Genomic DNA, 21247 nt, shown 5'->3' on the forward strand with positions numbered 1-21247 from the left:
CCAAAGTAACAAAGGTCACCATCAGTAACACACTACAACGGCAGGGAATCAAATCCCGCAGTGCCAGACGTGTTCCGCTGCTGAAGCCAGTGCATGTCCAGGCCCGTCTGAAGTTTGCCAGAGAGCACATGGATGATACAGCAGCTATAAATACTAACTATAAATATGTAACTATAAATATATAAATGTACTAACTATAAATACTTATAGTTAGTACGGTAATTACAGTAATTACACTCTAAATACACTTCAAATTGCAATTAAAAAATCTTTACCTTATTTATCAAATCCTATTATTCATCCTAAATAACTCTATGTATATATATATATATATATATATATATATATATATACACATAGAGTTATATATACTATATACTATAAGTATTTATATACCATATTAATTAAAGGCTCCAAAGTGTCTTTTTATATCATTTAGCCATCCACTGCGAAGGAATCAGATACAGAGTAAAGTCAGCAAGCATCTAATGACAAAGAAAGGGAAACCCTCATATACACAGAAGGTCTGCATCAATGACAAAACAAGGTTTACTCAACCATCACAGAGCGTGTTCCTTGTCTATTAAAACTATCACAAACAGTCTCTGTTTTGCAGCTCCAGGTGCAAATTCCTGTATACTGATGAAAATGGTTCATGCAGAAGTCAAATAACAGTTACACACAGAACAAAGAGTGCCGTCCTTACTTGCCACTCTCCTATATACTAAGATCAGAGCCTGGCAGCTATCCCAAAAAAATACACTATCTTTCTCAAATTAAACTCAACAGACAAGGTTCTTGCTAATTTGCAGTAGAAGTGGGAGTCTACTATCATAACCTATTTCTCTCTGTCAGGCCCTTCCTTCTTAGCAGGACTCGGTCCCATTCTCTCCTACAGCAGGTTCATCTGGTCTGGGATTGGAACAGCGTGTAACTACTACAACAACAAATATGGGAGCATTGTGCGGGTGTGGATAAGCGGAGAGGAGACCCTGATTTTGAGCAGGCAAGTGGGTTGTTTTTTTTGTTTTTGTTTTTTAGAGTAAACCGAACTTGTTTTACAGTAAATTTTCAGATAAAGGTAAAGCCTGGTTTCTTCTGCAGGTCCTCTGAAGTGTACCACGTTTTGAGGAGTGCCCACTACACCTCCAGATTTGGGAGCAAAAAAGGACTCGAGTGCATCGGCATGTACGGAAATGGTATCATTTTCAACAATGATGTCCTGCTTTGGAAAAAAGTGAGAACATATTTTTCTAAAGGTGAGCGATTACCACACACTGACAGCACATACTGTGGTTAGACTATTGCTTTCTTGAACTGTGGAGCTACTGAATGTTACTGTGCAGCTCTGACTGGACCCGGCCTGCAGAGGACCGTAGGAATCTGTGTGAGCTCCACAGCCAAACACCTGGACAACTTACAGGATATGACTGACCCCTCTGGACATGTGGATACTCTCAGTCTCCTGAGAGCCATCATTTTGGACATCTCCAACAGGCTGTTCCTAGGAGTGCCGTTAAATGGTCAATTGCGTGTTTACTGCACATAGATTCCTAAAACCGCATACTATCTGCAAGAAATTGTGACGCATGAGCTCTGGCGCTGCATCTATTGATTTTTTGTTGTTGTTGTTGTTGTTCTTTTTAATAATTCAGAGAAAGAATTCTTGATGAAAATTCACAACTACTTTGAGACCTGGCAGACAGTTCTAATAAAACCAGATATATTCTTCAAGGTTGGATGGCTGTACAACAAGCATAAGAGAGCAGCGTAAGACACCTCATCTCACAGTAAGTCAGTATTGTGGTTTGCGATTTCTTCAACCTAATGTTTGTGTTGCTTTTTGTGCCAACAGACAGGAGCTGCAAGATGCGATGGAGAGCCTGCTTGAAGTTAAGAAAAAGATGATTCATGAAGCCGAGAAACTGGACGACGAGCTCGACTTTGCAACAGAGCTCATCTTTGCCCAGGTCGGTCTCTTTGGAGGGATTTTTGTCATCCCCCCAATTGTCTTTTCTTATTCCCGTCTGTTGTGTTTAACAGAACTACGGAGAGCTATCAGCAGATAATGTCAGGCAGTGTGTGCTAGAGATGGTAATCGCAGCCCCCGACACACTTTCCATCAGCCTCTTCTTCATGCTGATGCTGCTGAAACAGAGCCCGGACATAGAGCTGCAGCTAGTGGAGGAGATGAACACCGTCTTGAGTTAGTGCAGCTTTACAGTGTTTCCAATATTCCATATTCACAGTTTCACTCTGGTGAGTAGAAGTATTCTGACACATCTTTCATTTTCAGATGAAAAAGACGTGGAAAATATCGATTACCAAAGTCTGAAAGTGATGGAGAGCTTCATCAACGAGTCTTTGAGGTTTCATCCTGTGGTCGATTTCACAATGAGGAAAGCTCTGGAGGACAACGACATCGCAGGTACAAAAATCAAGAAAGGCACCAACATCATTCTCAACATTGGCCTCATGCACAAAACCGAATTCTTCCCCAAGCCTAAAGAGTTCAACCTCACGAACTTTGAAAAAACGGTAAGTGAGCAGAGTGTAGTTCAGCAATAAATGTTTAATGGTTTAAACTAAAAAAAAAACATGCACACACACACACACACACACATTTGAGTCTTTGCTTTCTCTCTTTGGCAGGTACCCAGTCGTTACTTCCAGCCCTTTGGCTGCGGGCCTCGTTCCTGTGTGGGCAAACACATCGCCATGGTGATGATGAAGGCCATCCTGGTCACTCTCCTGTCTCGGTACACTGTGTGTCCTCGTCAAGGCTGCACGTTCAACAGCATCAAGCAGACCAACAACCTGTCACAGCAGCCAGTGAAAGACGAGCACATCCTGGCCATGCGCTTCATCCCACGAATGACATAACCCCACAATATCAAGCTGCGAAACATAACGGCGCTTTTTACACTTCAGATGAAAACATCTTGAAATGGGTTTAAAGGCCTTAATGAAGTCCTGTACTAGGAAATACTCACAGTAAATTTGTATTAACAGCACATGTACTCCAAATTAAACTTTACTAATCTTTAACAAAGTACACTTGTTAAGTATAGATTTCTGATTAATGTTTTGACAGTGTACACAGCTCATACATTTAATAAAGATGCATTTACAATGATTGAAATAACTGAAGAAAAAAATCACATGCAGAGGAGCAATGGTTCTGTATTTACATTAGTTTTATTTGTATTATGTTTTCAGTTTGATATCAGTTTCTTCTCATCTCATTTAGCATCTGTTGTTTTGTAAGTGGGTCACCCAAACATTACATTACTACAGGAGCTGCTCAGCTACAGAATCTCACGCTATGAAGCTTTCTCAAAATTTCTCAAACTACAGTAAACTGTTGCAATGGTGGCACAGTGATTGGTCCTGAGTTCAACTCCACCACCTGGCTTGGGCATGATCTCTCCGGGTACTCAGTGTAGTCTCATTTTTGGCTGTGTTGACAAATTTGGTCAAATTAACTTGAGACTTTTTACTCTGTGGTTTTGTAATTACCCAACATTATGCCTGATTTTTAAAAAAGGTTTTTTAGTTTATATAACTAAAAATAAAGCTATAGAAAAAGTACATTATGGCTAAGAACAATAACCCTTTTCATGAATGATTTACCGTAAATAAAATCTGCATTTACTTTGCCTTTGTGGGTATTTCTATGTTATATAATCAGTGTAGAAATATGCTATAATGCTGTATATACTTCAGCTTCACCATGCAAACAACTTCACATAAAAAAGCTCATTTTAAATATTCATTTTCATTATTGTGCAGAATCAGTAGTTCATATAAATTTTCGTATTATTACTTCCTGTTTCACACCCAATACATGTGTTAATAAGCATAAACTCCATGAGAGCCTCAATTTATTAAATAACCAATGAGTCAAAGTCAAAGGGTCATTTTCACATGTTGAATTTATTCATAAGTTAACTGAATGTAATGACAGGCACTCCAAGAAACAAGGATGTTTTTTTTCCTCTGTACCACAGGCACAAATCAAACATGCCGTACTGGCATTAAAACATAAGGCGTAGGGTTAAAACTGAGTATTAGAGACACTGTTAGCATCACACTGTGCTTCAAACCAGCACACAGGCATAGAAGAAACGCAGAAAGCAAACTTTCCCTTCAGGCTGAATTACTTAAAACAAGCCAAAACATGTCAAAGAAACATACAGGTGTAATCTGGCACAGACCAGTCAAACAGCACATGAAGAACAATGGTTCCCTTTCTTTCAGTGAAATGCATGTAAACATTTTGTAAGAATATAAACGCATAAATATGTTCTTTTAATACTGCAGTCATACAAAAATATAACAACCCTTAACATCCACCTAATGAGAAACATGAGTGCTTAAATAATCAGTCCATACCGTCCAAGACAGACCGCTCACTGTACGTGTCAGAAAGAAAAAAGGGGAAGTTCACGTCAGCCGCGAGCAGGCCAACTGGATATTTTACAAATATTTACAACACTTTAAATTTCATGAATATGCCAAACATGACCGATCAAATGCTTCAATTTCTTATTAACCTCCACGTGGAGTCGTTGTCAGTATCGTCCTGTGCTTTTTCAATAAAGGAGCAAAAGAGCTGCAAATAAAATGAACTAGTGCAAATATACTGTGCGCTCATCCATTCAAGAGACTAAATCAAAATCAGAGGACAAGCTGCTGATTCTTGGAAAATAATCAAACACTGCACTTCTGTTTAGCATCTCATGAGACAAGTCTGTAAAAAGTGAACAAGAGAGCATCTTTCTTCAGTTTTATTTGCATTTCAGCCTGCTGTTATTATGGTGAAAGTCAAAAAAAAATTAAAAGTGTAGCAATTCTGTAAATCCGAGGTTCAGTTGTAAGCAGGAAAAGGTGGTTGGGCTGGTTTTACCATGAGATTTATCGCTAGATCATGATTAGATCAAGTAGAAATAATCTCCATTAAGCGTCTTTAAATATTAAAGCTAGCATGCTTTACATTTACTGGGCATTAGCCATCACAGCTCAATAGGGCTAATATGTTAAAGGTGTAGAATGTATATAGTGGTGCTGCTAATTTTGAAACCGCAACGTTTGCATTTTATCAGCCACCGTGCTGGTCTTTTGGAGAGAGAAGCAATCAATCAGCCTCAAGGGGCCATTTTTGGTTAGTGCTGCATATTTAGCAACCATGCTTGGCTAACGAACTAATAGAAAGTGGCTTAGTGATGACATGATCCTTCAGTTTCTCTGCCGTGGCCGTCATGTAATCCTTCTGATTTGTCTGTGGTTATTCATACACTGAAGTTGCTACACTATCTTTTCTTCAGTGCATCTGTTGTAAATGTGAAAGTGGAAGAGGGACAAGTGACTGTGGACTTACTCGCTCCACTGTTATGATTGTTGTAGCCTAGAAAATGTATTTCAGATCACAAAAAATATATATCTTCTCTCTGGTGTACAGGAAAAAGAAACAACTGAGAACTTCATTATTTTACACTTTGAGAATTTTCTGTTATACAAAGCATACCATCAGAATTTAACCAGGAAGAAGGCTTCAATTGTTTAGTGATTATGGAGCTCTTTCACGACTAAAAGGCAATAATGAAACACCCACAGATGATTAAACACCATCATTTGACCCTGAGCTTTTAACCTGCCATGTCTTTCAATGAGTTATAGTTCTGCCAAATAAATAAAACCAAATCTTACTAAATAACTTTGAGCGAAATTCATAAAGACCGCAAAATAAAGATCAAAAGCCACAACAGCAGGTTTCTCCTTTTCTGTTCAGCACTTCAGCTCTGTGTACCTTCCTCTTCAGTGAGGGTCTAGTGGGTTTAGTTCCTCAGTGGTTTCAGTGGTGGTGAGTGGTGCTGCAGCTCTGAGTCTCAGAGGCTCTGTAAAGCTCTCTGGCAGTGGTAGATCAGGCAGTCGGGCAGGTCGGGCACCGGCGACCGCAGCCAGACAGCCAGCCAGCCGGCATTCACCCGGCAATGCATCAGACACGGCAGATCCTGAAGGAGACGGCAAGCTACGATTCCTTCCATGCCTGAGCAGAAAACAATGAAGGTTACTCAGCAAAAAGTATAGGACACATTAATATCTATGTCTCCTTTTCTATATGCAATTTTAAAATCTTCTTCTTCTTCCCCTTTGTAATGCTGTTTATTGGTACCGCCGTGTTATTTAATGATGTTCATGCTGCATACAAGCGAAAGTTAAAGTTGTAAGTTTTCTTCATAAACTCCTAAGTACACCTCATTAGAGGCATATTTGACGTATAGTCAAGCTGCATTATCTCATCTTTTTAATTAATGTAGTTTTTTAAAACAGTTATTCCTAATGTTAAGAATAAATAAACAGTAGTTACCACAGATGAGTTGGTGAATATTCTAACACACATGTTGATGTGAATGCTGCTTTTATATGCATTAAGCATAAAATGATACTCTCAGTTTGAACAGCTTGAATACGAGCAGGAAACAAATGTTCATTCACCTATAACTTCCACAACATGAAGCTGGAGCTTCTTCTTCAGAGCATTCAGAGTGGCTGTGAGAGGTTCTTGGTTGTCATTTATCAACGTCAGATTCTGCTTTGTGTCGTGAGAGAAGGAAAGCCACATCGTCCCATATTCCTCTGTGGACACCACAAAAGGCCTGCAGGAAACTTGGATTAATTTTATGTCACTTAAATGCTGCACTTCAAATACGAGCACTACATATCTCACCTGATGAAGCTGGTTAAAGGGACTTTATATGAAAACTGCAATGACTGAGACGTCCCAGCAGGCAGCTGGTAAGATACCGTCCCGACCACCTCGACGTGAACCGCAGGCCTCTTCACAGTTAGAGAATACTGGCCCACTGCTACACTGTAGCTTGTCACCTCCCCCGCTGGACTATCACATAGGCAGGATACCTAAAAATAAACAATACAACGAAGCAACCTCATTATAAAAGACTAATGGACACCAAACGACTCTATTGATAATTTTCTACTGAATAATTTACCTCAAGTTCTTCAGAGTCGACCTGAAGCAGCATCTGTTGTATGGCAGACTCGGAGGAGTTCATAATAAAAACAACTAATATTAATGAATCTTCCTTCTGCACATGACAGGCTGAGAGATTCAGGCTTTGGTTGGCACACAAGGGAGCGATTTCTGAGTGTGAAAGGCCAGAAAGCTCTGCAGGAAGATAAGAATCCAGACACACTTCTGTTAGTCTGCCTGGGTCGTTATGTGGACCAGGACCAGCAGCTACCACACAGTTATCCCTGCGGAGAGCAGGGTTACATCCCTTTGTGTCAGATTCAGTTAACTCTGCCTCTGCGTGACAGGTGCCATTAGCAGTAGTGAGGCTCTGAGAGAGCTGAGATGTCTGTTCGGCCAGCTCTGAGGCGTTGTTGGAGTCTAGTAGGTTGTTACACAGCAGGTTATCTACAGCACTGGGAGGAGAGATGAGGGAGCTGGATATTTGCTCGTTTGCGATAAAGGACGAGCCCAGACCTTGACCTTTGGCTTTTCTTCGGAATCGCTGTGGCATCGGCTCAGATTTTCCCATCTGTTAGAAGCAAAAACACATATATGTAGGAAAAATGTTCAGAATCAGCAATGCAAATAGCTGCACAAATAGCTCCACGTTAAGCACTTTCACTTATAGCAGGGGTTTTAAATGAGAATTGGCCCTGCAAGGTCTCCAATGGACTTTGAAACGTGTTCAAGACATACCTATGCAAGTTTAAATGAAAGTTTAAATGAAAGAACTACTAGAACTTTTTATGCATTTATCATGTAATTTCAAAGATCTGGCCCACTTAAGATCAAAGTGCGCTGCATGTGGTCTATGATGTAAAATGAGTTTGACATCCTTAAATTAATAGCATTAGTAGATCCTACCACCCGAGAAAATGTTCAGCCAATCATTGAATATGTTCTAAAAAGCAACACCTTTTGTCTCATCTTAGACTCACCGAGTAGCTAAATGGGCCTCACAAAAATGTAAGAAATGTTTGGTTCATCATCATTAATTTTGATAATAAAAACAGACGAGTGTTCATCCGGTCCTCTTTGTTGCCCTCTATGTTGAAATTGCCAAAAATGTAAAAATAGATTAACACATATTTTATTCAGGGCTACCTTCAGGGATGAAGTGCGATCATAAAGTTCCACAACTCTGGCCATAAATATCAAAAACCGTCACTGATTTAAATGCTCCTTAAAGATCATCTCCTTTGGCAACACTCCAATGTTTTCAGTGTGGCTGCTATTTTTGAATCAGAGGAACTCCTGTTCTACCCAACTGCCCTTGTGGGTGATGCATGCTTTATCTCCTCCTCATTTCAAAATGATGACCCTTCAAAAGAATGAATGAATTAAAGGCAGGCAAATCTGGTGAGTTGGGTGATAAGCACAGACTGAGTTGTCGAGGCCAAAAAAAAATATTCATTTTAATTGTATGTTAAATGTGCTGTCAGTAGGCACATTATGACATGTACAAGTGATGAGCTTGTTTACAGCATAACTGACTCCGGTGACAGTTTAAACTCTGACCTGATGCCCTAAAACTCCTGTGGCTAAAGTGTTTTCGGTGATCCTCCACATAAAAATCAGAACAGTCTGAACCATAAGCTGATGCTTGTTCTTTGCACATATGGTATATGGACTGATAACCTCACCAGAGACACAGAGCTTTGGGAAGCCAGGCCAACAAACAGCGAAGAAGCCAGCTGCTGTTTCTCTTGTTCAGGCTCTGGGGTCGGTGTCTGAGTTGGAGTTTGGCTGTGCAAACTGTCGCCTTCGCCCTGCCGGCCGGGAGACTGAATGGGACTGGGAACCTCAACCTGTGCAGCTTCCTCTACAGGTTCTCTCTGGGCCAGATAGCCCTCCCTTCCCCACACCCTCTTTATGCCATCCAGCTTCAAAGCTGAAGAGCTGAAACACAAACAGCAAGTCTTCAGTGTGAATTCAACACTAAAACTAGGAACTTGATTACACCAACAAATGCATGCATGTGGTGTCCACATACCCTCCTTTGTGTGAGAGGTCAGCGCTATCCCCTGACAGACCCGAGCTCATGGACAACAGTGTAGGAGACTGTCTGTCAGTGATGCTGCAGGAGGACATGCTGATAGGCAGAGAAAGGCCATAGGGCTCCAGGCTCAAGGCTGAGATAGACAACAAAGTCAGAACAAATCCAAACAAGATGCCGAATGTGCTGCCAAGATATTTATCTACATTTTACCTTTTGACTGATCTAATTCCTCCTGCCGTTGGTGGGGAGGTTTGTATGGAGCAGCGCCGGCAGCCAACGCCTCTGACACAAATCTGTCAAGAAATGACAGCGAGGAATCCACCTAAAAACAATCAAACAGTCACGCAAAATTGCCGCAGGACTGAAGACGTTGCGCCTGAGTGCTCTGTGTGCTTTGCTCAGCTACACAAAAACATATAATTACTAATTTATGTGTTTAAAATAAAATTCTTGGCCAAAAGAAGAGAGATTGGTTTTCTTGCTCTCTAAATGAATGAAAGTGAGTCCGATACTGAATGAAGTTCTCTGGAGAGCTCCGCCCTTCAGACTTCTCCAGACATGTTACAGGTTTGATTACTCATAAAATGAATAATGTGATTACAGTAAAGGCTGTCATCAATCTAATTAATTTTGCACCCTGAGGGGTGTTTCCATAAAGTGTTTGCAGGTTTTCACAACCGTCAACTAACCTGCTTTTACTGTGAAAAGAGCTACAGAGTTAATATTTAAATGTTATTAATGTGGCCGGGTTCTCTGCTCACTGCAAACAAGTTAAACACGTTACCTCCAGAGTCTCTGGTTTGGCACCTCGTGGCAACACCCTGGCTCTTAGTTCAGGGTCTTGGCTGAGGTACTGCAACTCATGCGCCCTTTGTCTCAGCACTGTATCCAAGGAGCTGCTGTATGTCTCAGAAACCTCCTGAGTTACAGAAGCATCAGCACCACCTTTGCAGAGTTTGGTCATGGCCATGAGGACCCAGCTCTTGGTTTCACTGCTGCTGTTTTTCATGTCCAAAAGTTTGGCTAGCAGGCTCAGGACTTCAGCAGGTTCAAGATCCTCCCTCAAATGAGAGTATTCCCCAAGCACCTGGGAATTACAGAGAGTAAGTAAAGGTTTAGCATATGTAGCCCTGGCTGTATAAGTAGCTCATTATTTAAATTTGTTCATTAATATTGATAGTTAATTGCAAATGTTTAATGTGTTCAAGAATGTATACAAATGCCTGCAAAGTATGTGATGTGTGTCAGTTAAATGCACAACCTTTTTATTTGTATTTTGAGGTTTATGTCATTATTTTTGATATGGTATTGATATGTACTACAGCTCCAGTGAACCCTGAAGTAGTCTCAGGTAGAGGGGTGGGAGTAAGTGGGGAGCCGTGTGCACTCTGCAGGAAGCGAGAGAGACGAGAGCTGAACAGTGTCGAGTGAACGCAGAGTTCATAGAAGGGCGACACGCATTTTCGGGTTGACGGATAGTTAACTGGAGTCGAGAACTGTTGTACCCTACTGTGAGGTAAATGTGAATTTTGTCTGACACTTGAACCCAATGTTATTGTGTAAAACAGGCTAACTGCTAACCGCGACTAGCCGCTAGCGTAGCCTAGCATATTCGCTAAGCTCTTGTTCTGCTCTGTTTTTATTTATTAAGCTAATGCTAAGATTGAATGTTAACGCGTGTGAACTGGCATTTAGCGGGGTTGTGTGATTCAGTAGGAGGAGACGGACGTCTTGCTGGCGTGTCAGAGAGGCCCCTTCTGCTGGTGTGCTGAAGTTATGTGTTCACGTGGGAGCACGTGGAAAGGACGACCGTGAGTGCTGCTGCCATGGCCTGCTGGTAGCCGTGACCCAGTTTCCCCGCTATCCCCTTGAACTGCCTGGAGGTGTGAGTACTGTTGTTTGCACGTGCTTTTATTTTTACTGCTTGGCAACAAGTGAAGCGACCATATTGTTTTAGGTCCCAACGCACCCGAGCCACGACTCAGGCCTGCAACGAGGGGTTTGCTAGCAGAAAGACTGTAGCACTTGAGGTGTGTGTGTGTGTTTGGTGAGAGCGCGTGAGGGCCCACAATATTATTTGATTATTTTGTTTCTGTTGAGGTAGATACCTTACCATTGTTTAACAAACTTTATTGATTTTACTTATTTCCTTTGTGTTGTTAATTCAGCATTCACTAAAGTGGAGTTAACTTTATAATTGACCTGCTTGTGTGTGATTTATTTCCATATAGTGTAGTTTTATTGCATATTTAATACCATAAGCATTAAAAAGGGAGTATCAATAGGAAAGTAAAAACAGGAACCCAGGGCCCCTCTCAATAGAACGTGGGATGGGTGTTACACATAAATATTAATGAAGTTCTGTAGAACGCTTTTAGTTGCAACAAAGGAAAGCTGTAAACTTGTTGTTGTCTCTCTCTTTTAAACTAGTGTCACCTTCTGTAGTGATACCCAAAGCAAGTAGTTTCTCCACCTATTTCTAAAGAACAGTTCCTGGTTATGATCCTGTTTTCATACAGCACTGTGCAAAAGTCTTGAGCCAGCACTCATTTTTTTATATTTTGCTTCCAAGGAGCAACTCTTTTAAAATGGTCTTGAGGAATACTTCTTCAGGCTTTGTGAAGGTTTTCTAAAGTTTTTCTTTGGATATTGGCTGCTTTGTCCCCAATTTCAGTCCAATCTCAGTCCTGAGCCACTTAATATGGACATATGAATTATTCAAGCACTTAATTCAAGGGACGAACTAGTGTTTTACCTACACATACAATAGACAATTTTGCAAAGAACCAGTATCAATCTGTATCTTTAAGTATTTTGTTAGTGGTCACAGTGGAAGGGTGGTTATTAAGCCATTCTTAAGGAAGGGAAACTGCTACCCCTTTTTACAGGTGTGGTGTGATCAGGAGAGAGGAATAATAGTGGGTGTCTAGGCCACCTGTTTAATACACTGGAGGCTGGTTTAGTGTTGCGGTTCAACTAGTTTGGTTATTTTTTGAGTCCTTTTAAAAATGTAATTCTTTATAAATTCAGTAGTCAAAAGATCAAAGTTACCACATAATCCACTTTAATGTGAGGCAACATTTGTGCTCCTTCATTAGCTGATCTCTTTGGGTTTCCCGACTCTTGGGTCAGGAAAAAGCAAACATCTGCACTTGTTCTTGTTGGTTACTGCCTCTATATTTCAAGCTAACACATATTAACCTGGCTGTGTTGTTTTTTGTTTTTGTTTTTTGTCACAGGCTTCAGTTCCTGTGAGCTGACTAACATGTTCTCGACCAGACTCAGATATGACTAAGCGTTCAGCTTCTGGATCCTGAAACCTGTGCAGAATTTGTACATTCATATTTTTTCACAGCACTGATTTTATTTTTCCTCCAGTTATTTTTCGGAACATTAATTTACAAACCGGATTGCAAAAAAGTTGGGACACTAAACAAATTGTGAATAAAAACTGAATGCAATGATGTGGAGATGGCAAATGGCAATATTTTATTCAGAATAGAACGTAGATGACAGATGAAAAGTTTAATCCGAGAAAATGTATCATTTCAAAGGAAAAATATGTTGATTCAAAATTACACTGTGTCAACAAATCCCAAAAAAGTTGGGACAAGTAGCAATAAGTAAAAAGTAAATTTGAGCATAACGAAGAGGTGGAAGACCAATTAACACTAATTAGGTTAATTGGCATGATTGGGTATAAAAAGAGCTTCTCAGAGTGGCAGTGTCTCTCAGAAGCCAAGATGGGTAGAGGATCACCAATTCCCACAATGTTGTGCAGAAAGATAGTGGAGCAATATCAGAAAGGTGTTACCCAGCGAAAAATTGCAAAGACTTTGCAGTTATCATCATCAACTGTGCATAACATCATCCGGAACAATCTCTGTGCGTAAGGGTCAAGGGCATAAACCCATACTGGATGCCCGTGATCTCCGGGCCCTTAAACGACACTGCACCACAAACAGGAATGCTACTGTAAAGGAAATCACAGAATGGGCTCAGGAATGCTTCCAGAAACCATTGTCAGTGAACACAAGCCATCCGCCGTTGCCAGATGAAATGCTACAGTGCAAAGAAGAAGCCATTTCTAAGCAAGATCCACAAGCTCAGGCGTTTTCACTGGGCCAGGGATCATGTAAAATGGAGTGTGGCAAAATGGAAGACTGTTCTGTGGTCAGACGAGTCACGATTCGAAGTTCTTTTTGGAAATGTGGGACGCCATGTCATCCGGACCAGAGGACAAGGACAACCCAAGTTGTTATCAATGCTCAGTTCAGAAGCCTGCATCTCTGATGGTATGGGGTTGCATGAGTGCGTGTGGCATGGGCAGCTTGCATGTCTGGAAAGGCACCATCAATGCAGAAAAATATATTCAGATTCTAGAACAACATATGCTCCCATCCAGACGTCATCTCTTTCAGGGAAGACCCTGCATTTTTCAACAAGATTATGCCAGACCACATTCTGCATCAATCACAACATCATGGCTGCGTAGGAGAAGGATCCAGGTACTGAAATGGCACGTCTGCAGTCCAGATCTTTCACCTATAGAGAATATTTGGCGCATCATAAAGAGGAAGGTGCGACAAAGAAGGCCCAAGACGATTGAACAGTTAGAGGCCTGTATTAGACAAGAATGGGAGAGCATTCCTATTTCTAAACTTGAGAAACTGGTCTCCTCGGTCCCCAGACGTCTGTTGAGTGTTGTAAGAAGAAGGGGAGATGCCACACAGTGGTGAAAATGGCCTTGTCCCAACTTTTTTGGGATTTGTTGAAACCATGACATTTTGAATCACCATATTTTTTCCCTTAAAATGATACATTTTCTCAGTTTCAACATTTGTTCCGTGATTTATGTTCTATTCTGAATAAAATATTGACATTTGCCATCTCCACATCGTTGCATTCAGTTTTTATTCACAATTTGTTTAGTGTCCCAACTTTTTTGGAATCCGCTTTGTAAAAGAATTTTGTATTTCAAGCACTTTAATATTTAACTGTATGACGTAAACCGAGCAGTAACTGCATGTACTGTTCTTTTGCTTCTCGCTCTTATTACATAATAATATAAAAGTCTATTAATGATCCACATCGTGAGAGCATCACTCACCCAGCTGATGACTTGGAGGAAGCGCTGTGGCAGTTTGCCAGGCTCTCCCCGCAGCAGAGGAATGTACGAATTCACAGCAAAAAGCCTCAACTTCCTGTCTTCCTCCACACTGTCAAAGCCTGCGTATTTAGAGAGAAATTCATCATCCATCGCTAACAATTAAAATTTCAATCAATCAGCATATCAGTGAGCAAGAAAATCACAGCAGAATCATTTGAACGTGTGGGTTTCTCACCCTCAGACAGCAGTTTGAGAAAACTGTTAGGGATGTCAGGCTGCATCATGTCTCCACCAAGAGAAAACACAGTGTTCATCGTTTCTATGAACCATTCGTTATCTGGTGCATATGTACAGTGGTTTATAGGAAAATACAAGAAATTTAACAAACAAAGTATAAAAGATACACTTTGGGCAACAGGTTGAGGTAAACCCCAGACAGGTTGAAAATCTATCAAGGAGAAAATTGCAGTGAATTTGTACTAACTCAGCATCATAAATAACATATTTAAAAATATTTTGTTAATTTCTGTTTACTTTCTGTCACGTGATCTCAACCTCCAATTGTTGATAGTTATGTTTTAGCGCAATATTAACTCAAAAAAGTATCAAGGGTTTCCAATAAAAAGAAACTTGAATGTTAATGTTTTCTCTAAATTCATCATATTATTGCTAGGAAGTATAAATTTACATCAGGATTTTTCAAAACCTTTTTTGTGCAGTTTCATCATGCATTCACTGTGGGTGAAGAACACTGAGTCCCCACCACATGTCCATTTGTGAAATGTCCTAGCTACTAAATATTCTACAGTGAATTGTTAGAGGTTTTATCACAAAGGGAAGTGATTGGGATCATGAGAAATTCAGCCACAAAGTTGTACACCTCGTAAAATCCACAAAGCAGGGTCAGCGGATGCTGAGGCACATAGTGCACGGAGGTCACCGACTTTCTGCAGGCTCAATCACTACGACCTGATGGAGGAGTCTGGGTTTAACGGTTGGATCATGGGCCCATAGTTCCAGTGAAAGTAAATGGTTCTTATTTATTTATTCTTTCAACTCTAAGTGTGCATTCAACATGCTTTACACAACTTGCCTCATTCACACAAGCTCTCTTTCTCTCTAACATTCACACACACTCATACTTACAGATTCATTAATTATAATACATTGTTATCATAGTTGGCATGCGGACTGGAGCAGACGGGGGATCAAACCACCACCAATTAGTGCTCTACCACCTGAACTACAGTCTCATGCTTTAGCATACCAGGACATTTTAGACAATTTGACTCTCCCAACCTTCTGTGAACAATTTGGCCATGGCAACTCCTTCCAACATGACTGCATACCAGTGCACAAAGTAAGGTCCATAAAGACATTGATGACTGGAAGAACGTGACTGGCCTGCACAGAGTGCTGACTACAATCCAACAGAACGCCTTTAGGACGAATTGGAGGGGAGACTGTGAGCCAGGCCTCTGTCAATGTCTGACTTCACAAATGCAATTCTGGAAGAGTGGTTAAAAATTCCCATAAACAAGTTATTACAACTGCAAAGGGTGAACTGACATCACATTATTTCCTATGGATTAAACATGGGAAGTCACTGAAGCTCATATGCCCGTGAAGGAAGGTGACCAAATACTACTTGTGGCTAAAGGGTCGTTCTCCCATCTCTTCTTTACTTTTTAAAGTTTGATTTATGTGAAATCTAACCAGAAAAGCTGAAATGACAGCCTGTTGTGACTCAGCACAACAACATAAGTTTACAAAGAGTTACTTTGAATATGAGTTTCTATGACTGATTTCTTAGCCGCAGCATTTTACAGCTCCAGAGGGCCTCAGGAGTGATAATGAATGAACATTTAAGAAGATTACACTTTAAAGGATATTTTTCCGCCAGTTCTGCCACCTTCCCCACCAGGTCAATGGTAGTGTGATCATCTTCACTGATACACAGAAACTCCAGCATCTTCTCAACAATGACTGTAACATTCTGGCCATTAGTGATGCGAAAGAGCAACTCCAGCGTCTACAAGACAAAAAAAAAGAAGCCTGGTAATGCTAAAAACCTGCAACCTTACAACCTCACATGTTCAGACTACATCACTGTGAGCCTCACCTCACGCTTAATAATGAGGTCAGGGTGATCAAGACACTCTATGATGGTCATCTGATGCTGCAAGGCCAGTTTAGGATCCTGCTGGACAACGTAGGTGAGGGCCTTCAGGCCTGCAGTATCATAGAGAAAGTGTTTTTGTTAGATTTTCAACAAAGAGACATTATTTATGTATAGTCGTGTTTCTCTTTGTCTCTTACCTAGATATTTTAGATTTATCTTGGGGGACAAAACAAAGTTTCCAATGCACTTTGCAGCTTTTTCCAAAAGGTCGGACTTTGGATGAATTGTGTAAATACATTTTACACACTCGTATAAAATAGCTGGAAATAAAGAGAAACGTATATAAGTGGCTGACAGAAGAACTTAAATGGTTACAAAAAGCATACTGATTAGAAATGCTGCATACCATAAGTGATGTTATGGTTCATCTCTGCTCTTTGTAAAGACTCATCAAGGACTTCATACATGACCTCACTTGTACTATGAAGAGAGAGAACATGCACAAAATCAGTGAAGAATCGGGTGATTTTAGTGAGATGTGAAGATGGGACAAATAATATCTACCTCTGATCATTTTTTCCAAGTAAGGAGAGTATTCTGAGCAGCTGAATTTGAAGCCATGGAGCAGGAACAGTGTGATAATTAAAATCCATGGGCAGCTTTCCTCCCACCACCTGCTTCAATATGGTGACAAAACTTGGCGTCAGGTCCTTGTAAGCTTCTGGGTTCTCCTGTATTAAAGCAAAAAATAAATAAATACATACATATGTACATTTCAACAGAGTACTGCAAATTATGAGGAAACCAGTAACTACCTGGATCATCTGCAGGTAGATGTGTAGTGAGGCTGTCATCACACCAGGATCTTTGTCACAAAGAGCTTTGCGAAACTTGTTGTGGATGTGCTGAACTTGATTTGGTGCTATTAGGTAGAACTTGTACAGCGCCAGGACTGCTTTCCTTCTAATGATTTCTCTGAAAGTTTGTTCCGACAAAAACGTATTAATAAAAATATTCAAGCTCAACGGCACAAAGAAATATTCAACCATGCATGCAGGTGATGAGCAGCGTTCATTACTTTGGGTGATTTAGTTTTTCCTCCACTAGAGGAAGGATTGCAGGGATCATATCTTTGGGGAACATCTGGCTGACAACAGTCAGAGCCATGCACACTTCAATAAGATTTGTACTCTGAAGATCCTGTGAACACAAAACACGACAATCAAATATCCTAAATTCCCTTTTGGGCATCGTATGATGAATGTTGTGTAAGCCCACGCCCACCTTTAACACAGTGTTTACCAGGAGGAGCAGAAGCTCGTGACTTTCATTCAGAAATAAGGACACAGCGAGGTAACCTGAAAAACCACAAATAAACATATTTGTGACCAAAGCAGTCTAGCTTTTTCATATTTAACACTGATGTTGTAAATAAATCCATATTCTGCAACACTCTCAACACTCTGAAGCTTTTAAAGTACCACCTTGTGTCTTTTTGTTGTATAAATCTTTATTGTTAAATCCTCAAAAATGACAGTATTATCCTTTAAATTAAGAAAAGAGGAGGGAGTAAGGCCACGTAAGGACGCGCACTGGAACATAAATGTAAAATGATTCATGAGACCAGGTGCGGTGGGGTTTTTTATTCCTTCGTGGTATTCTTTTACATGTCGTTTTGTGTGCCAAGGATTTAGAGGAAGATCAGCAGCTTTCAACAACCAGCTGGAGCCCACCTCCTATCAGTACATTCTGTTCAGCTGACTCTCTCGTCTCATCAACACCCTTCTCTTCTTCCCAAGTAATCAAACATGAGTTATGAAACTAGACATATGTCAGAATTTGCCACAAAGGACGAAGCTTTTATTGTTCCATGCAATATTCTCCTCGTTGTCCTAACAAGTTTATGCAACCTGCCTCATCATCAGCTGCTCCTCCTGGCCTTGTGTGTAGATCATAAGAACAAATGGGCCCTGACACACGAGACTCTGAGGAATGAGTTATTTATTAAACCTACCGACTCTCTTTTCCAGAACAGTGCCTTGCTGAGCCAGTTTAATGGCATGAATATAGCTGAAGGAAGCCTCGTAGCCCAACATTTCACAGTAGATCGATCGCACCATGAGCTCCTTCATCTGCCTCTGAATCAGATTATGACAAAAGGAAGAAGTAAACACATTGGTAACTTCGTGTCTCGGTGGAATTTTAATGTATATGATTTCTTGTGCAAGACAGCAGAGAAAAACCAGGAAAGATTTACCATGGTGGTGTTGGGAGAGGACACTTGTTCTTTGATCGCCAAAAGCTCATGCTGAATAAGTTTTTCTTCCTCCTATAGAACAGGAGACAATGGGAAGTAAGATGAAATACATTGGTGGTTTACCGAGTCATGCTTATTTCAAGGTAATGAGAAGTTTACAGCGAGCCAGTGATGCAAAGAAACACAAGTTTAAATGTATTTCAGACTGTGAGACGTCAAGGTTTATTCCTATAGAGTATTCCTACTGAACATGAGAATTATTTGAATTATGTCATAATGTTTTCGGCCTTGGCGATACCTTATAGAGCAGGGGTCTAAACTTAAATGAGCGTGGGCCACTGTTGGCACTGTCATCTCACTGGGGGCCACTTCAGTGTTCATGTAGTACAAAATCCCCCACAAAAAATAGAAAACACCCACAAATATTTCCAAAAATGTAGTGCGGGGTTTTTTTTTGCAAATAAACAAATTGGTACTCTCTTTCCTGCCAGACACGTGGCAACACTTCTGCTAGAATTTTCCTACTAATTTCCTACTAAAATCCTAAGAAGCTCTATTTTCTCAAAAGCTTGATTTTATGAGTAATTCACTTTGAAACAAGGGGAAATACTGGCATCAGTGGGCGAAACAGATGGCACTGTACTGTTAGAGACTTAAGAGTCTTCTGAATATTTCTTCACAGTCAAATGAATTGATAGGACTTTGAAGATATGCAATAATGGGGTGGTGGTCATTGTTACTCATGTAATCAACCCTTCAAGTAGGACGGAAACTCTTTTGGGATATTAAGATATCTTCTTAATTCAGAAAAATGGGGAAATGTTTGCTTGGAATTTCCAAGATGGTGTGAAAAGTTAATTTTGGCTGCTCCCTTTTCATAAGGAGTCTCCACAGCAAGTAGTTTTGCATGCTTAATTTGGCAGAGGTTTTACGGTGGATACTCTTCTTGAAACAACCTCAAAGGGGATTTGTATCTGTGCTCGGAAATGAACCAGCAAGCTTTTGCTTGCCAAAAGGTAACTGGAATATACAGACACACCATTTAACACCAAAGAAATGCAGTAAGAATTTCAGGTATGCAGGTTTAACAATACAAGGTTTATACAAACTGGCCACTTTATTAGTTACACCTAGCTCATACTAGTGACTAGTCACTCTCTTAATTCATGATGTGAAACTCCGATCCTACAAATACCAAAGGTGTTCTTTTGGACTAACATCTGTTGACTGTGGAGGTCATTTGAGTACAGTGACTCATTGTCATGTTCAAGAAACCGGTTTGAGATGATTTGAGTTTTGTGACATGGCGTGTTATTCAGGTTATGGAGTTTAATTGATGCTCAGTTTGCACTGGGGTGCCCAACATGTGCCAAGAAAATATCTCTCACACCATTACACCAGCAGCAGCAGCCTGAACCACTGACACAAAGTAGGATGGCTCCAAGATGTTTATGCCAAGTTCAGACCCAACCATCCAAATGTTCCAATAGAAAATGTGAAACTAGGCAATATTTTTCTAATCTTTTATTGTCCAATATTTGGTGACGCCATCCAAATTGTAGCCTCAGTTTCCTGTTCTTTTTTTCCCCTTTTATTAATCAGTTCCTCCAGTCAGTTTCCTGTTCTTAGCTGACAGGAGTGGCACCTGCTATGGTCTTCTGCAGCTATAGCACATCTGCTTCACAGTTAAGTGTGTTGTGCATTCAGAATTTAAACATTCAGGCTTGCTCTTCTGTGTTTTCTCTTTTTTGGGCAATGTTCTCTATAAACTCTAGAGAAAATCCAAGCAGAGGAGCAATCTGACAGACTGAAATACTCAGACCAGCCTGTCTGACACTAAGAACCATGCCATGATCACCTAAATCACGGATGGTCAAGTTTGAACTTCAGCGGGTTCGCATGTCTAAATGCATGGAACTGCTGCAACGAAATTAGAGATTTGTGTTAAAAAGCAGTTAAACAGGTGTGCCTTATAAAGTGGCAAGTGAGTGAATACTGCTGACTACTTGTCCTGTATGCATTGAGTGCTTTCTGCCACAGAGACGTGATAAATACCAGGATCCTGTCCAAAAAACATTTACCAAAACCTCGGAAATCCCAGAAGACGAACTTCTCCAATTTGTCTGAGTTTACGAAAATGAACATGAACGCACCAGTGAGGATAAATGCGTGAAGTAGCACTGCTATAATTTGTTCTGCCACATGATATTAACATGGCAAAAACAACACAACGCCTGTAAACCAGCCTCTAACTTAGTACAGTAATGTAAGGCATCCAGTAAGTAGGTTAAACGTAAAGACATGCCTATAATGAGTTAGCACAGGCAGCTTAGCTTAGCAACCTTAGACGGTATCGTCAACTTATCTTGTTTTTAGTTCATTTCAAAGGGCAAACTCACATGTTTAGACGTTAGCTCAGTGATTCCTCTGATGAGGTTTCCTAGCTTTGAAGTAGAGGACAGTTTTGCAGACCCAGGGTGAGAGTCTAAAGAGAGGAGGCTCGGCAGAGCTGTCAGCGTCTTCTCCACAACATCGCTCATTTTGGCAGCTAAAAGCGGGCTAAGCAGCTGGCTTCTCTCTTATAAAACACACTTATTAAATCGCTAAACATCACAATAAGAGTCTCTTACATACACACATTAAATGTTACTAGTTAAACATTTAAAACGACTACAAGAGTTACAACACTGGCTCTTCTGTCGGCCATTGTTTTGAATCGGCAA

At 40.5% G+C, this 21247-nt stretch overlaps 2 protein-coding genes and 1 long non-coding RNA gene across 5 annotated transcripts; 2 read left to right on the top strand and 1 right to left on the bottom strand.

Moving 5' to 3' along the window:
• Window positions 1-1099: 1099 nt before the first annotated feature.
• Window positions 1100-3647, top strand: cyp19a1b (cytochrome P450, family 19, subfamily A, polypeptide 1b). Its single transcript, XM_085412407.1, has 7 exons — window positions 1100-1259; window positions 1347-1523; window positions 1656-1770; window positions 1856-1970; window positions 2044-2206; window positions 2297-2538; window positions 2653-3647. Exons 1-7 carry the CDS (start codon window positions 1187-1189, stop codon window positions 2881-2883), a joined length of 1116 nt encoding a protein of 371 aa, XP_085268533.1. The 5' UTR covers window positions 1100-1186; the 3' UTR covers window positions 2884-3647.
• Window positions 3648-3916: 269 nt separating this feature from the next.
• On the bottom strand, window positions 3917-21240 carry ap4e1 (adaptor related protein complex 4 subunit epsilon 1). 3 transcript variants are annotated; one of them, XM_085412377.1, is made up of 21 exons: window positions 20924-21240; window positions 18525-18596; window positions 18282-18405; window positions 17570-17625; window positions 17346-17467; window positions 17083-17242; window positions 16832-16998; window positions 16674-16747; window positions 16465-16587; window positions 16268-16377; window positions 16034-16177; window positions 14381-14489; window positions 14146-14264; window positions 9820-10122; window positions 9246-9357; window positions 9030-9168; window positions 8680-8935; window positions 7014-7565; window positions 6731-6921; window positions 6499-6659; window positions 3917-6049 (listed from the first exon to the last, which is right to left on the bottom strand). In XM_085412377.1, the coding sequence occupies exons 1-21, from the start codon at window positions 21062-21064 to the stop codon at window positions 5889-5891; spliced, it is 3396 nt and encodes a 1131-aa protein (XP_085268503.1). In that variant the 5' UTR covers window positions 21065-21240; the 3' UTR covers window positions 3917-5888. The 3 variants fall into 3 exon arrangements, with proteins under 3 accessions (XP_085268503.1, XP_085268502.1, XP_085268504.1); XM_085412376.1 differs by having other exon boundaries at window positions 17552-17625; XM_085412378.1 differs by lacking the exons at window positions 17570-17625; window positions 20924-21240.
• Window positions 10381-13129, top strand: LOC146665026 (uncharacterized). Its single transcript, XR_014912546.1, has 3 exons — window positions 10381-10551; window positions 10749-11065; window positions 12275-13129. It is a non-coding gene; the product is annotated as an uncharacterized LOC146665026 (long non-coding RNA).
• Window positions 21241-21247: the final 7 nt, after the last annotated feature.

Source organism: Rhamphochromis longiceps, linkage group LG7 (genome assembly GCF_057381845.1).
Source record: "Rhamphochromis longiceps isolate RC_006_pf linkage group LG7, R_longiceps_female_GT1.1, whole genome shotgun sequence".
NCBI classification, from domain to species: Eukaryota; Metazoa; Chordata; class Actinopteri; order Cichliformes; family Cichlidae; genus Rhamphochromis; species Rhamphochromis longiceps.